Genomic DNA, 14,894 nt, shown 5'->3' on the forward strand with positions numbered 1-14,894 from the left:
CAGAGTAATAGTAAGTGCAAAAAAAATGTAATTTAGGAAAGTGAAGCATTGAACTGATGATTGTGCTTCTTACCAACATCATCTCTTGCTACAATTGTGAGCTCTGTTGGCGTTCCATAACCAGCATCATTTTGGGCTCTCACTCTAAAAGTGTATTCTTCTCCTTCTTTTAGGTCTCTCATTGAAAAATGGAGGTTCTTTGCCCGCATGACTTCTTGCCATTCATCTTCACCAGTCAGGACCTCAACAACATATGCAAAAATACGGCTTCCACCATCACTGATAGGTTTTTTCCATACTAAATTACATGATGATTTTGTCACAGCTGAAGCTTTTAGATCCACAACTGGCCCAGGTGTTTCTAGAAGAAAAGCATAGTAAGTATGATTCAAGCTAAAAATAAAAATGATTTGAATACCAAAATAGACAAAATGGATTAATTTTTTCTTACCAGAAGCTTTAACAGCATCACGAGTTTCACAGGGGTCACCAATACCATATTCATTTTCAGCAAAAACCCTGAAGAAGTAAGATTTGCCTTCTTCTAAGTTAGTTATCCTGCAGCTTGTCTTTGGACATTCTGTTGTTACTGTGGACCATGACTTTCTTTCTGCATCACGTTTTTCAACAACATAATTTGTGATTGGACTGCCGCCATCTATTAGTGGAGGTTCCCATGTAATGAAGGCGGAATCCTTAGATGCTTCCTTTACGATCAGGTTTATTGGGGGGCCTGGAGTATCTAGATAAACACAACAACACCACATTTGATTTAGTAAACAGAATACAAAAAATGATCAGTTAAAAAGTTAACAAGTATATTATAATGGGGGAAACCCTGACACTTACCAAGTACTTTTACAACAATGGTGTATGCCTTTTTGCCACAAGTGTTCTCCAGACTGAGGACATATTTTCCAGCATCATATTTGTTTACATTTTCACAACGCAAGAAGGTATCAAAATCAGTTGACTTGATGTCTAGTCCTTGCCGATCTCTTAGGTTGGCACCCACTTTAGACCATGTAATCTTTGGAGGTGGACGTCCTCTTACTGGCACATAAAGTCTCATTGTAACTCCAGCACGCAACACAAGGACTTTCCTCAGTTCCGCATCAAGTTCTCCTTCAGGAGGAACTGTGTGTTTAATAAAAAACATGCAATTAAAACATAATATTTGAGAGTATCACTAAAACTACTGTGACAAAACGTCCCTCTTTACTGGCATTTCACTAGGTTAGTGAGTTAGTGTCCTGACTCCTATTTCAAGATCATTTGCAAACTTGGAATATTTTTGCACTGATTTCACTTCTTTTTTTTCTGCCTTTTCTACCATTTACATTACTTATCATATGAAGAAGTCTCCTAGTTCCTCTAGAATTCAAAGGAGTTTCAAAGCCTCCTGGACAGTACTGCTTATCTTGAACCAAGGCAGTTCTGTGAAGCAAAACTTTTGTACACACAGCAATATGCATACAGAAATGAACGTGGCTCTTCACGAATAAATGTCATAAAATTAAATAGTGTGCCACACAGATGCTTAGATTAGTAATCTTGGCTTCAAATTACTTAGAAGACATGAAGAAGACTGGAAGTTTTAAGAATAGAAGAGAGATCTGAAAAGTCTAATTTTAGGATTAGAGAAAGAAAAAATTCTCGAAGACCCAAAATATGAGGCAGAAGAGTATCTAGCATACAAATGAAAAAAGCAGACACCATTCAGATTCTACTCAGTTCCTAACTGCCCTATTCTCTTCCAAATTAGCCACTTTTACCCTACTTTTTTTTTTTTTTTTTTTTTTTTTTGAGAGTTGGCACATTCTAAATTAATCTGCTTCTGTGATCTGTGACAAATCTTGGTTTTGGAACCCCATCCCATGAATTAAAGCAAAAATCAACAAGGTAATTTTTTTTTAGTGAACATACTTAAAATGTCTTTGGCAGTGTGTTTATCAGGAACATCACTTGGATCACTGTATCCAATTTTATTGACAGCATAAATGCGGAACTGGTACTCCGTATCTTCTATCAGCCCTGTCACCACAAATCGCGTAGCCTGTAAGTTCTTGGGTAGATTGCATCTGACCCAGTTTTCTGTATCAGCTCTTTTTGCTTCCACTAGATAACCAATAATAGGACTTCCTCCATCATATGCTGGTTTGCTCCATGACAGGCTTATTGAATTACGAGTTGTATCAACCACTTTTGGGAAAGCAGGTGGGCCAGGAGGATCTGAGAATTAACATAACATAAAGTTATCGTACCAAATGCTGTACAAAAGTATTTGGAAATAACCATGGAAAATGTCTGAAGACTTTTAGCTTACATTGAGGGTCACGAGCATACACTGCTTTAGATGGTGCACTAGGCTTGCCAGGTCCAGCCTTATTCAACGCTGTCACACGGAACTCATATTCTGTTCCTTCTTGCAGTCCAGTAGCCTTAATAGTTCTTTCAATGACAGGTTTTCTGTTCACCTTTGTCCAGTTAAGAGCCTTAGTTTCACGCTTCTCAAGTATATAACCAGTTATTGGGGATCCACCATCACTAGCTGGTGGCTTCCAGCTAACTGTCATAAAGTCTTTCGTTACATTGCTAATTATTGGTGGATCACAAGGTCCAGGTACATCTGTGAAGATTAATTTTAAAATTATGTTCACATTCATAAGTGTACACAAAAAAACAGTGACTAACTAAGCTATCCTACAAAGCACTTACCATATGGATTCTTAGCAACTGCTGGTTCAGTGAAGATAGGGTCTCCAACACCGTATTTGTTTTCAGCACAAATGCGGAACTGATACTCATGTCCTTCTATTAGTTTCTCCACTGTGCAGCTTGTAATGGGTACATTGGCACTGACTTGGGCCCAGTTTGGTCTGCTTGTTTCACGCTTGTCTACAATGTAGTTAGTAATTTCTGAACCTCCATCTTCCAGAGGAGGCTCCCAAGAAAGCATTGCACGATCTGCATACATGTGTTTGATTTTAACGGAGGCTGGTGGACCAGGTTTATCTGGAAAAATTGACATCACATTGTTATAGCTCTATCTCTTGCTATATCATTTAGCTATAAATGTATTTATTAAGAGACAGTCTAGCTTACCAAGTACTTTAAGCTTAATGGTTGCTGACTTTGATCCACTTGCATTTTCAGCAGTAATAGTATAGTCTCCCGTTTGCTTCCTGTTAACACTGAACAATTCAACTGTAGCAAGATTTCTCTTAGTGGTGATCTTAACACCTTCAGAAGGCTTTAAAACTTCTCCTTCTTTCTTCCAGGTGATTGTTGGCATAGGCTTGCCATATACATTTGCCTCCAGACGCACATTAGTTCCAGCTTTTACTGTAAGCTGTGATTGCATAGACAGATCCAACTCTATTCTGGGGGGAACTGAAAGGAAAGAGCCCAAGAGTTAATCAATCTAGTAAGAGATAAACATCTCCTTATTCACATGGGAGTTCAATATGCACAGACTCGTATGAGAGTTCTCAAATGCTTTTCCATTTCTTACCATTTTCTGGATGAATGGTCACTGGATCAGAAGGTTCTGAAGGTCGGCTAATGTTAACTGCTGTCTTGGCAATTGCTCTAAATTGATACTGAGCATTTTCTTCCAAATCAGTAGCAGTGTACTCTTCTAGCGGTATTTGATGTGGGGTTGTATTGCACCGAACCCACTTATCACCAGGTAATTTGCAAGCTTCAACAAAGTATCCAATAAGTTTGCTACCACCATCATGCTTTGGTCTTGTCCATACCAGTGATACAGTACTCTTAGTGACATCAATAACTTCAGGTTTTCCAGGGGGATCTAAGTCAAATAAGATCATGTTATAGTCTGTTTTACCAAAAGAGCTAACATATTAAAAAATGGCTTTAATAGTGCTGATTCCTATTTACAGCATACCCACAACAGGTCACTCACAGTGCAGTCATGGTAAACATGGAAATCTAAAAATAAGTGCAAACTGAAGATCATAAAGAGTTGCAGACATATTAAAAATTACCATATAAGCAGTAGTTTGTTGCAAATTATTGGTATGTTTGGCTTACCAACTGGTGCTCTTGCTGTGACAAACTCAGTTGGTTTACTAGGTTTACTTGCTCCAGCTCTGTTCAGTGCATAAATTCTGAAAGTATACTCAAGACCTTCGATGAGTCCCACACAAGGATATTCTGTGTGTCGCACAGCTGTGTCATTAGCTTTCACCCACAATAAACTGTTCCTTTCTTTGCGCTCAATGAGATAACCAGTGATTGGACTGCCTCCATCACTATCTGGTTTATCCCAGGCAACAAAAATGCAGTCCTTATTGACCTTGGTAATACGTGCGTTCTTCGGTTCACTAGGAACATCTAGAAAGAAATATAAAGATGGATGTTGATCACATGCTTTCTTACTAGGAGGACTAAAAATAAATGCTGCTACCAAAACCTGACATACCAAATGGGAACCTAGCAATCATCTTGCCAGAAGTAAGTGGCTCAGAAATCCCAAAACGATTTTCAGCACGAACACGGAACATATATTCTTCTCCGGGAATTAGTTTTCCAATTCTGCAGCTTGTCTTTGTGACAGAAGCTAAAGCAGTGACCCAGTCTCCTCGACTTACATCACATTTCTCAACTACATAGTTTGTAATGTTACTGCCACCATCTTCGAGGGGTATATGCCACGCAAGAGTGCAAGCATCAGCATCTACTTCAGAAATATCAAATGGAGGCTGTGGTGGACCTGGTTTATCTGCACAAAAAGTATATTAAGAAAAAAAGGGATGAAAGAAAAGGCAACCACCGGAATATACTGAGACTAGTTTTGTATAAAGCTGGGTTTAAAAATAATCAAATGGAACATACCCATGACTATCACTCTGATTTTCTGACTATCAGTACCAGAGCTATTTTCTGCAGTAAGAGTATAAAAATCAGAATCTTTTCTAGTCACATCCTTAATGATAAGAACAGAAGACTTTTCTGCCTTATGCACAGCAAGCCGACTGGATGTAAGGACATCTTGATCTCCTTTCAACCATTTACAGACTGGCTGAGGCTTTCCATATACATGCGCTTCAATTCTCAGTTTCTTTCCAGCTTTAATGTGAACGTGATCAGGCATCAGAATCTTAGGTGGGACTGAAAAAAAAAATCACACATAGACACATAAATTCAACTTCTATGACATATTAATTTAATTTTTCTGATGTTTTCATGTGAAAGTTATCTGCTTCTCTCTCAAGTGGAATAACCAGTAAGAATGACTTGATAATTTTTAATTTAGGTTCCACTTATGGACAACCAGAGAATTTGCAGTGGGCCATATTTATTCCAGACTTACTTTTACATTCTTCTGCAGCTTGTAAGAGAATCTTTTTGAGTTTGGATTGCTTCCTCACATATTTATGTAGAGGCTTGTGCACTGTTAATGCATGACACATAATTTCTCTTTATATCTGGAACTTGTTGCTTAATTATTGCGGACTTTTTACAAGACAAACATGAAGGAGGAGTAAAGAAAGGCTGAAGTTCTCACTGAATTAAACTAATTTCCACAGTCAAACTTTTTATACCCTTGAATTAGTCTTCAAGTAGAATCCTTTCTCCTACTTCTTATTTTGCACAAAATCTTTCTGATTTCTTCCAAAAGAAACCTGGCAGTATGATTTGTGTACTTTTCTTCCTGCCATCGACTAGTTTCCATTCTCTTTTGCTCCCATACTCCTTTCTTCCTCTTACCATGTCATAAATGAAGGTTCTTCTCATCTGCCCCTTACCTCTAGGTCTTCTGGGCCTCAGGGACTCTAACACTTTAATTAGGCCAACCTGTTCTGCCTGACTTTTGTTTTACATTCTCAACTAACTCTACAATATAAATAATTTGTTTTATCTTATATTAAAATAGCTTACACTTTTGGCCCCATTTATCTCTCAAACTACCACTCAGACTCTTTTTCATTTTAAGTTCATTGAATGTATTTATTATTTCTCCTTAGTTCATATCTTCTGGTTTCAACTGAAACCACACTTGCAAAAAAATGTAATATTTCTCAATTAGTGGTCAACTCTCATCCTTTCTGACCTGTCAAAATATTCGATACAGTTAACCATAATCTTCCATAGAGCATATGTCTTTCCAGGACTCACTCAAAGAGCAAGAATTCTTTCTCATTAAATTATTAAAGCAGAATATTGCAACATAGGTAGTATTTAAATTGTTACTTACTGAGTTGTTCTTTAATTTCAAATACTCCTTCAGTTTCTCTCGGCAAACTTACTCCTATGGCATTTCTAGCTGCCACTCTGAACTTGTACTTCTTTCCCTCTTTCAGACCAGCTACAACAATGGAGAGATCTTTAACAACTGAATATTCTGTCCAGCGATCTGCTGGTTGCTCATCTTCTCTGTAGCTAACAATGTACCCATCAACTTTAGAGCCTCCATCACGCAGCGGTGGCAGCCAGCCTAAGGTAGCACTATTCTTTGTAATTTCAGTAACTTCAAGTTTTCTTGGTGGATCAGGTTCACCTTTCAGGGGAAAAAAAAAAAAGAAACACATTAAACATAGAATTTCCAAGATTTTCTGACTATTGAATACTTGTTGAATTATTGGATGCTATGCATGCTAACTCAACAAGAACAATATGGAAAAGAGCAAAATTCTTATAATTGCAAAGGTACTATATTCATAGATTGCATTACTTGAAAGAAATTGTCACAGAAATATTTATGTTTATCACTGAGTAGTTAGTAGCATTGTCCAATTTAGAAACATCAACTTTCAAAAAATACAAGATCTTATTTAAGTTAGAGAAAAACCATAAAATGGGCATAAAGGCATACTTACTTAGGGGATCTGTTGCTAGAACTGGTTTTGGTATGTCACTTGGAACACCTGACCCATATTCATTTACTGCTGTTACTCTAAAGAAATATTCATTTCCAGGCACAAGGTTAGCTATTTGGAAACTAGTTTTCTTTAGTTCTGCAGTGACTGTTCCCCAGGTCTTCCTGTCAGCCTCACGTTTCTGCAGGATGTAATGAGTCACTGGGCTACCACCATCATTCTCTGGAGGTGCCCATGAAAGATGGCATGACATCTTGGTGACATCTGAAGCCTTGAAGTCCACCACAGGTCCAGGAGTATCTATAAAGAAATTTCAAATTATGCTAGTCTTTTCTTCTTTAATAAGTTAAAATTAAAGGGGGTTAACAGCTTCCTATATAGGGGGAGTTAGTATTAGATGATACAGTTGTGTTCAAAAACTGTAGCACCTGGGAGTCATAAAAATTCCTGCAATGAACATTCGATATAGTTAAAAAATTGTCTAGAGGTATTTTTCTCATTACTTACCCAGGACTCTGACATTCACAAATACAGCCTTTTCTCCAGCTACATTCACAAGTGTCAGTGAATATTTGCCTGAGTCATCACGTGTTGAATTGGGAATGACACAGAAGGCCATAGTGTCAACCAGATCAACTTGTCCTTTTCTGATAACATTATCAATACCCATTCTCCTCCATGTGACTTTTGGTGCTGGGCGACCCCTAACAATGGCAAAAAGTCTAATAGGACATCCTGCCCTGACTGTGACTAATTTTCTCATGCTTGCATCCAACTCAATCTCAGGAGGTTCTAAAAGACAAAATTAAAGAAATTTAATGCAAAGTTTAGCTCATGAAATAAAATAAAAGCAGAACAAATAAAGTTTGTATGTAAATACCCATAAAGAGGATGGGAAATCTCACCTAGTATTTCTTTGGGAGACACAGCTTCTTTCAGTTCAGCTGGTCGGCCAAGACCAACCTGGTTTTGGGCAGAAACTCTGAACTCATATAACTGGTTCTCATCCAGGCTGGTGGCTGTAAATTCTGTATGAATAAGTTGGGCAGCAACATTACATCGTTTCCATCCTGCTTCAGGATCAGCACCCTCAACTTTTGGTCTAATTTCCACAACATATCCAATAATTGGAGCACCACCATCATACACTGGTTTTCCCCAGCCAAGAGTTATGGAACTCTTTGTGCTATCAACCACTCTCAAGTTTGTGGGAGGACCAGGTGGTTCTGAAAGACAATAAGAATTACAGATGAGAATATAGTTGTGCAATTTACCAGTCTACTATATTAATGTTAAAACAAAATATAGTAGAATATGGTGGTATGATACCTATTGGGTCTTTTGCTACTACAGGTCTTGATGGCAAGCTTGGTTCTCCAAGTCCAACTTCATTTTCGGCACTGACACGGAACTGGTATTCATGACCAGGGATGAGATTAGTAACCTTCTTGCGTCTCTCTGGGATTGCAGTTTTAGTAACAGGAACCCATCTTAGTGATCGTTTCTCTTTCTTCTCTAAAATGTATCCTGTAATTGATTTACCACCATCATATTCTGGTGGATTCCAAACTACAGTCATCTCTTCTTTGCTAACTCTTGTGACATCTGGAGGGTCAGGGCGTCCAGGTCTGTCATATTTTGTTTTTGCAATAATTGGGTGTGTTTCTGTTGGTGGGCCAGTGCCCATTTTATTCTCTGCACGAACTCGGAATATATATTCATTACCTTCAATGAGGCGTGTCACATTTGCATAGTTTGTTAGGACAGAGGAAGAGTAAGTAGACCAAACCATACGCTTGCTTTCACATTTTTCCAGGATGTAGTTCTGTATTTCACAACCACCATCGTCTTCTGGAGGGTCCCAAGTAACAGTACATCTATCACTTGAAATGTCAGTGACTTTCAAGTTTCTTACAGGACCTGGTTTATCCAAAACAATAACAGTAGCGTATGCTACAAAACTACCAGCTGTGTTAGTTGCAGTAATTACATATTTCCCACCATCACTACGCCTTGATTTTGTGAGAACAAACTTAGATGTGTCAGAAGTTGTTTCGATACTGACTCTTGGAGATCTGGTTAGATCTGTGGCATCTTTGTCTTTTGTCCATACAACTTCAGGCTGTGGTTTTCCTCTGACTCCAGCCTCAATTCTAATTGTGTCACCTGCTTTCACGGTTAGCACCCCACTTAACTTCAAGTCCAGAACTGGTTTCTGCAGATCTTCCTTCACAACAACTTCAGCTGTTCTTACCCAGTCACTTTCACCTGCCTCATTCTTTGTTTGAACTCGGAATTGGTAAATCTTATTTTCAACACATTTATCTACCATGTAGTGTGTTTCCTTAATGCTGCCTTTGTGAACCCTTTCCCATTCATCTGAATCTTTCAGTTTTCTCTCAACATGGTAACTTAAATTGGGACTTCCACCATCATAATCTGGCCTTCTCCATTTCAGATATACAAATGTCTTTCCTTTCTCTGCAATGTGAAGATTTTCTGGCTCTCCAGGCTTGTCAATAGGATTGATGGCAAGGATGGGAGTCTTGGTCTCAATGCAAGGACCTGGACCTATTTTATTTTCTGCACAAACTCTGAAGAAGTATTCACGGTTCTCTATAAGATTTGCCTTTACTAATCGTTTAGTGATATCAGAGGAGACAATTGACCATCCCCTCTGGTTTGGTTGACGGTACTCTACTATGTAATTTGTAATTTCAGAGCCACCATTATCCACTGGACTCTCCCAAGCGATCATACAAGAATCTTTTGTGACATAGCTTATTTTCAGGTTCTGACATGGTCCAGGTCTGTCAAGTACATTAACAACAGCAAAGGCTTGAGCATGTCCACAGCTGTTCTTAGCTGCTATTATATATTTGCCATGATCAGATCTTTTGGCTTCTTTCACCTGCAGTTCAACATTAGGTAGATCATGGACTATTTCAACACGCTTTTCTTGGACTAGTACTTTGCCATCTTTAGACCAAGTTATGTCAGGATCTGGCCTGCCTTTTACTTTACCAGTAATACGGATTGTTTGGCCTACTCGGACAGTAATTAAGTCTCGACAGGTTACATCTAGGCTTACTTCTGGAGGAGAAAGAATATCCTTTGCAAGTACAGTTTCTGCCAGTTCTCTTGGTTCTCCTTCTCCCACAATGTTGACAGCTTTTATTCGGAATTTATATTCATTTCCTTCTACTAACCCAGGTACTCTGTAAGCACACTGTCTAATGAGTTCATCCTTATTAATCCTATTCCACTGTGTAGTTCCAGTTTTCTGACATTCCACAATATATCCCAGAATTGGGCTTCCACCATCTTTGAGGGGCTTAGTCCACACAAGATCAGCTGTTTCTTTGGTTTTGTCTTTTAATTTTGGATTTATAGGTGGTCCAGGAGGAGTGATAGGACGTGACGCTTTTATTGGATCGGAGCTTGGAGATGGTTTGCTTAAGCCCACCATGTTTTCTGCAAAAACTCTGAATTCATATGTGTTGCCTTCAAAAAGACCAGTGACTCTGTATTTCATATCAAGTATTGGTGCCTTATTGACACGCACCCATTTACCAGATGCTTCCCGACGTTCAAGTATATAACCAGTTATTGGAGTTCCACCATCAGATTTTGGTAGGGTCCAAGACACTGTTGCAGCATTTTCTGTAATATCATAAACAGTTGGTTTACCAGGTGGGGATGGTGGATCAAACATATGTTTCGCAATTGTTGGTTCTGAATCAAGGGGTGCACCAATGCCTATCTTATTTTCTGCCCGAACACGGAAAATATATTCACAGCCTTTCTGCAGTCGTGGAATCTTAATTTTTGTGTGACTTGTTCCAGAGCTAACCACTCCCCAAGTTTCTTTCTTTGATTGACGCTTCTCAACAATATAATTTATTATAGGACTCCCACCATCATCTTTAGGAGGGCGCCAAGAAATAACCATATGTTCTGGTGTTACTTCAAGAATATTAATAGGACCAGTTGGTGGGCCAGGAACATCCAAAACTGTAAGATGTAGAGCAACAGTTTTGCTGCCAGCCGCATTAGATACTGTGAGTAGATATTCTCCTGTATCTTTTCTTATACAGTCTTTGATGGTAAGTACAGTTGAAAAATCGTCAGTTTCAATCTTGTGTCTGCCATCTGTTTTAATTTCAATGCCATCAGTAACCCATTTTGCAGTGGGAACTGGCACACCTCTCATAATCGCAGGAAGTCTCACTGTGGTGCCAGCTTTAACAACAAGACCTTCAATTAACTTCACATCTAGTTCCACAGATGGAGGTACTGAAATTAGAGAAAAATAGAAATTACCTTTTCAAGGGAAATGCTTAAAGGAAGAGAGAAAGAATCAGTGAAACAACATGAAAAACTAAAAATTACCTAGTTTTTCTTGACACTCTATGGGTATAGTTGTATCTGGAAGGCTAAGACCAACAATATTCTGGGCTTTCACACGGAATTTATATATTTTTCCTTTCTGCAAGCCTGTAACAACACAGTCTAACATAGGGACAGTCTGGAACTTTGTCCATTCATCTGCACCATCTTCCTGATATTCTACCAAATATCCAGTTATCTCAGCACCACCATCACGATCTGGTCGATTCCAAACAAGGGAAACTTCATTCTTGTCAACATCTACATGATGCAGATTCTTTGGTGGCCCTGGAGGATCTTTTAAAATACAAAACCGAAATAGTTACTAACATGGTCAATCTATGGTAGCAGTGTGCTAATGTTCACATTAGTACCAACAGGATAATCTCAAAAATTAACCAAAACAACTTAAACAAAACAAATCATATAATTGAAAAACACTTACGCAGTGGATCTATAGCTTTAATAGGCTTGAGTGTTTCCACATATGGACCTCTACCAAACTGATTCTCAGCTGCAACTCGGAAGAGATACTGAGTGCCTTCAATCAGGTATTTAGCCATGTGACTGCGTTTCTTGGAGGATGATGAGATTGCTACCCACTGTGCAGAAGCTACATCTCTCCTTTCCACCACATAGTTGGTAATCACAGAGCCACCATCATCTTCTGGTTCCATCCAAGTGAGATAGCAAGAATCACTTCTAACTTCACTGATTTGCAGATTTCTTGGTGGACCAGGTTTATCTAATATCAACAAAAATGGAATCTATTATTTATTTGATAGCCAAATCATTTTAAAAAAAAAATAGCAAATTTCAAGAGAAATTAATATATTTTGTGTAATTTTTAGTCCCTTTTCTACTGTATATTTCTTATAACTCAGTTGTTTGATATTTTTCAGACATTTCTTTATTTCTTAATCTCTCATTATAGAATAAAAACATGCGGTATAAAAGGAACATCAAAAAGATTACCTAAGACCACAACTTTTACTGAAACAGTCTTTGAACCAGCTGGATTTTCAACTGTCAGGGAGTAAATTCCACCATCTTCATGGACAGTATTACGAATTTCAAGCTTGCTGCCAACTCCTGTAACCTCAATATCAGCTTTGGGTGAGACCTCATGATCTCCTTTCTTCCAAGTAACTTTTGGGAATGGAACACCTTTAATAACAGCACTAAGTCTCAGGGTATCTCCAGCTTTTACATGCTGTTCTCGGGCCATATTAGCATCAAGTATCAGCTCAGGAGGTTCTGGAATGAAAATTATATTTCTTTTTAGAAAATTAGGGAAAAAAAATACTTCTTAGTTAAACTTAACTGATATTATTAAACTCACCAAGTCTGTCCTTTACTTCTACTGGATCAGGAACATAGGCTGGTTCAGATTCACCTGCTGCATTCACTGCCTTGACCCTGAACTTATAGGTCAAACCCTCAGTAAGGCCAGTGACTTTGTATTTTGTTTCAGGACAGGAATCTGCTGTAAGATTGGCCTTTTTCCATTCTTCATCTCCAACTTTCTGATACTCAACAAGGTAGCCAATTATCTTGCCATTACCATCATGGCGTGGTGGTTGCCAGGATAAATCAACTGAATTTTTAGTTTTATCTACTGCTTCTGGATTAACAGGTGGACTTGGTTTTGCTGTTAAGAAAGCAAGAAAAGAAAAGAAAGAAATGGGGAAAAAAAAGGAAACTATTAAAATTATTTTCTATCTGAAGAGTGCATTAAAATATCAGTGAGAAGTTAAATTTAATACTTTACCAATTGGATCTCTAGCGAAAATTGGCTTTGATGGTGGACTAGGATCACCAACACCAATTTCATTTTCTGCTGAAACACGGAATTCATATTGACAGCCTTCAAGGAGGTCAGGTACTTTGAACTGAGTACTGGGGAAAATCGGGTCTTTGGTAACTCTGACCCATCTTGTAGCCATTGTTTCCTTCTTTTCTACAATATAATTTGTTATTGGCTTGCCTCCATCATATGGTTTGTTCCAAACCACTACTGCAGAGTCTTTGGTAACATCCTTAATGACTGGTTGCTCAGGTGCATCAGGAACACCTGGGGGGGGAAAAAAAAAAAAGTTTATGAGTACTACAGAGAGAGTAAAGATTCAAATATCAAAGTAAGATTGCAAATGAATAACATACGGAAACGGTCCTTGGCTTTCATCTCATCAGAGATGAGAGGATCACTTATGCCATAAAGATTTTCAGCATAAATTCGAATTTGATATTCTCTTCCTTCAAGCAGCTTAGGAATTTTGCATGTTGTCTTAACTGTGGCAGATGTAACTGGCATCCATATGTCTCTGTGTGCATCCTTCTTCTCAATAATGTAATTTGTAATTTCACTGCCTCCATCATCTAATGGAGGTTTCCAGGAAACTACCATATGATCTTTATGAACTTCATCAAATATAACTGGGCCTACTGGAGGTGATGGGCGATCTGTTTAAAAAGAAATAAAGCATACCCATGCTTTTATATGAACTTCACCTAAGGACATATATTAAACAGTGTCAATACAGTAAATATATTATTAAATTAGAAAGTTAGCATTACAGTTTTAATAAGGAATCAAGACTTCGAGACTTTTCCTCTTTAGTAGGTATTTGACTCACTGGACTTAATTCCTTAATGCTTATATTTGGTGATTGACATTTTCGACAGCGTTGGCATTCTTGAAATGCATGTAGAGACATTAAATCATTCATTCTGAACAAGCTAAGCCAGAGTTAAGTATGTACTGAAAATTAATAAATAGTATTTCGGTATAAATGAGAATGCAGCAAGTAAAATTATTTTAATAAACAACACATTTTAACATTTACATTTTATACAATTCAGTGAATTCTAGTCACTACTAAAATTCACAGACAATACTGCTGTTCAGTGAAACCTACCAACAACATTAACTTGACAAAATCCTTTTCTTGATCCTGTGCTGTTCTCCACAGTAACACAATATTTGCCTGAGTCTTCACGGACAGATTTTAGTATCCCCAAGCAAAGAGTTGTAGGAGTTGTCTTGATCTTTGTACGGTCATCTTCTTTCACAACAATATCATCCTTTAACCAAGTAACCTTTGGTGCAGGCTTGCCTGAGTAACGTCCAGTCAAGCTGAAAGCTTCACCAACCCGAACAATAAGCTTGTCTCTAAAGTCAAGGTCAAGTGATGGAGGAGCTGAAAGATGATATTAAAAAGCACAATGCCCACAAATGTCAGAAATATTAATAAGAAAAAGAAAGGAATCAGTAAATGTAATCACTGTTTTCAAAAGTAATATGAAAAAGATACATACCAATTTCATCCTTGCATGTGATTGGTTTTGTGCAAAATGATGGCTTGCCTTGACCCACAATATTGCAAGCACTCACACGATACTCATAGGTGTCACCCTCTTTCAAGCCTTCTACAGTGTATTTCCTATCAAGCATTTTCTCCTTTGTAACTTTGTGGAATTTCTCTTTTCCGATGAGACGACTCTCTAGAACATACATGGTGATATCTGAGCCTCCGTTATATTTTGGAGGGTTCCAAGTTAATGTAACAGAGTTCTTGGTAACTGCTTTTACTTCCAGGTCTTCGGGACGGTCGGGAACAGCTATGAATAAACAAAAAAATATAGTAAATGCAGTTTTCT

The 14,894-nt window shown here is 38.1% G+C and overlaps 1 protein-coding gene across 1 annotated transcript in view; it reads right to left on the minus strand.

The window, feature by feature from the left end:
• TTN (titin) overlaps positions 1-14,894 on the minus strand; it is a 240,837-nt gene that overhangs the window by 48,400 nt on the left and 177,543 nt on the right. Inside the window, exons 253-276 of the mRNA XM_042784452.1 lie at positions 14,553-14,855; positions 14,153-14,434; positions 13,398-13,697; positions 13,006-13,308; positions 12,577-12,885; positions 12,210-12,491; positions 11,680-11,979; positions 11,238-11,531; positions 8,175-11,141; positions 7,751-8,071; positions 7,353-7,637; positions 6,846-7,145; positions 6,224-6,526; positions 4,861-5,136; positions 4,448-4,747; positions 4,057-4,359; positions 3,515-3,814; positions 3,106-3,393; positions 2,719-3,015; positions 2,327-2,629; positions 1,927-2,232; positions 850-1,137; positions 452-742; positions 74-361 (exon numbers count right to left, since the gene is read on the minus strand). Coding sequence (XP_042640386.1) covers positions 74-361; positions 452-742; positions 850-1,137; positions 1,927-2,232; positions 2,327-2,629; positions 2,719-3,015; positions 3,106-3,393; positions 3,515-3,814; positions 4,057-4,359; positions 4,448-4,747; positions 4,861-5,136; positions 6,224-6,526; positions 6,846-7,145; positions 7,353-7,637; positions 7,751-8,071; positions 8,175-11,141; positions 11,238-11,531; positions 11,680-11,979; positions 12,210-12,491; positions 12,577-12,885; positions 13,006-13,308; positions 13,398-13,697; positions 14,153-14,434; positions 14,553-14,855 — 9,789 coding nt within the window. The remainder of the gene's footprint in view (positions 1-73; positions 362-451; positions 743-849; positions 1,138-1,926; positions 2,233-2,326; positions 2,630-2,718; positions 3,016-3,105; positions 3,394-3,514; positions 3,815-4,056; positions 4,360-4,447; positions 4,748-4,860; positions 5,137-6,223; positions 6,527-6,845; positions 7,146-7,352; positions 7,638-7,750; positions 8,072-8,174; positions 11,142-11,237; positions 11,532-11,679; positions 11,980-12,209; positions 12,492-12,576; positions 12,886-13,005; positions 13,309-13,397; positions 13,698-14,152; positions 14,435-14,552; positions 14,856-14,894) is intronic.

This window comes from Tyto alba, unplaced genomic scaffold (genome assembly GCF_018691265.1).
Source record: "Tyto alba isolate M040663 unplaced genomic scaffold, T.alba_DEE_v4.0 Super-Scaffold_7, whole genome shotgun sequence".
Lineage (NCBI taxonomy): Eukaryota > Metazoa > Chordata > Aves > Strigiformes > Tytonidae > Tyto > Tyto alba.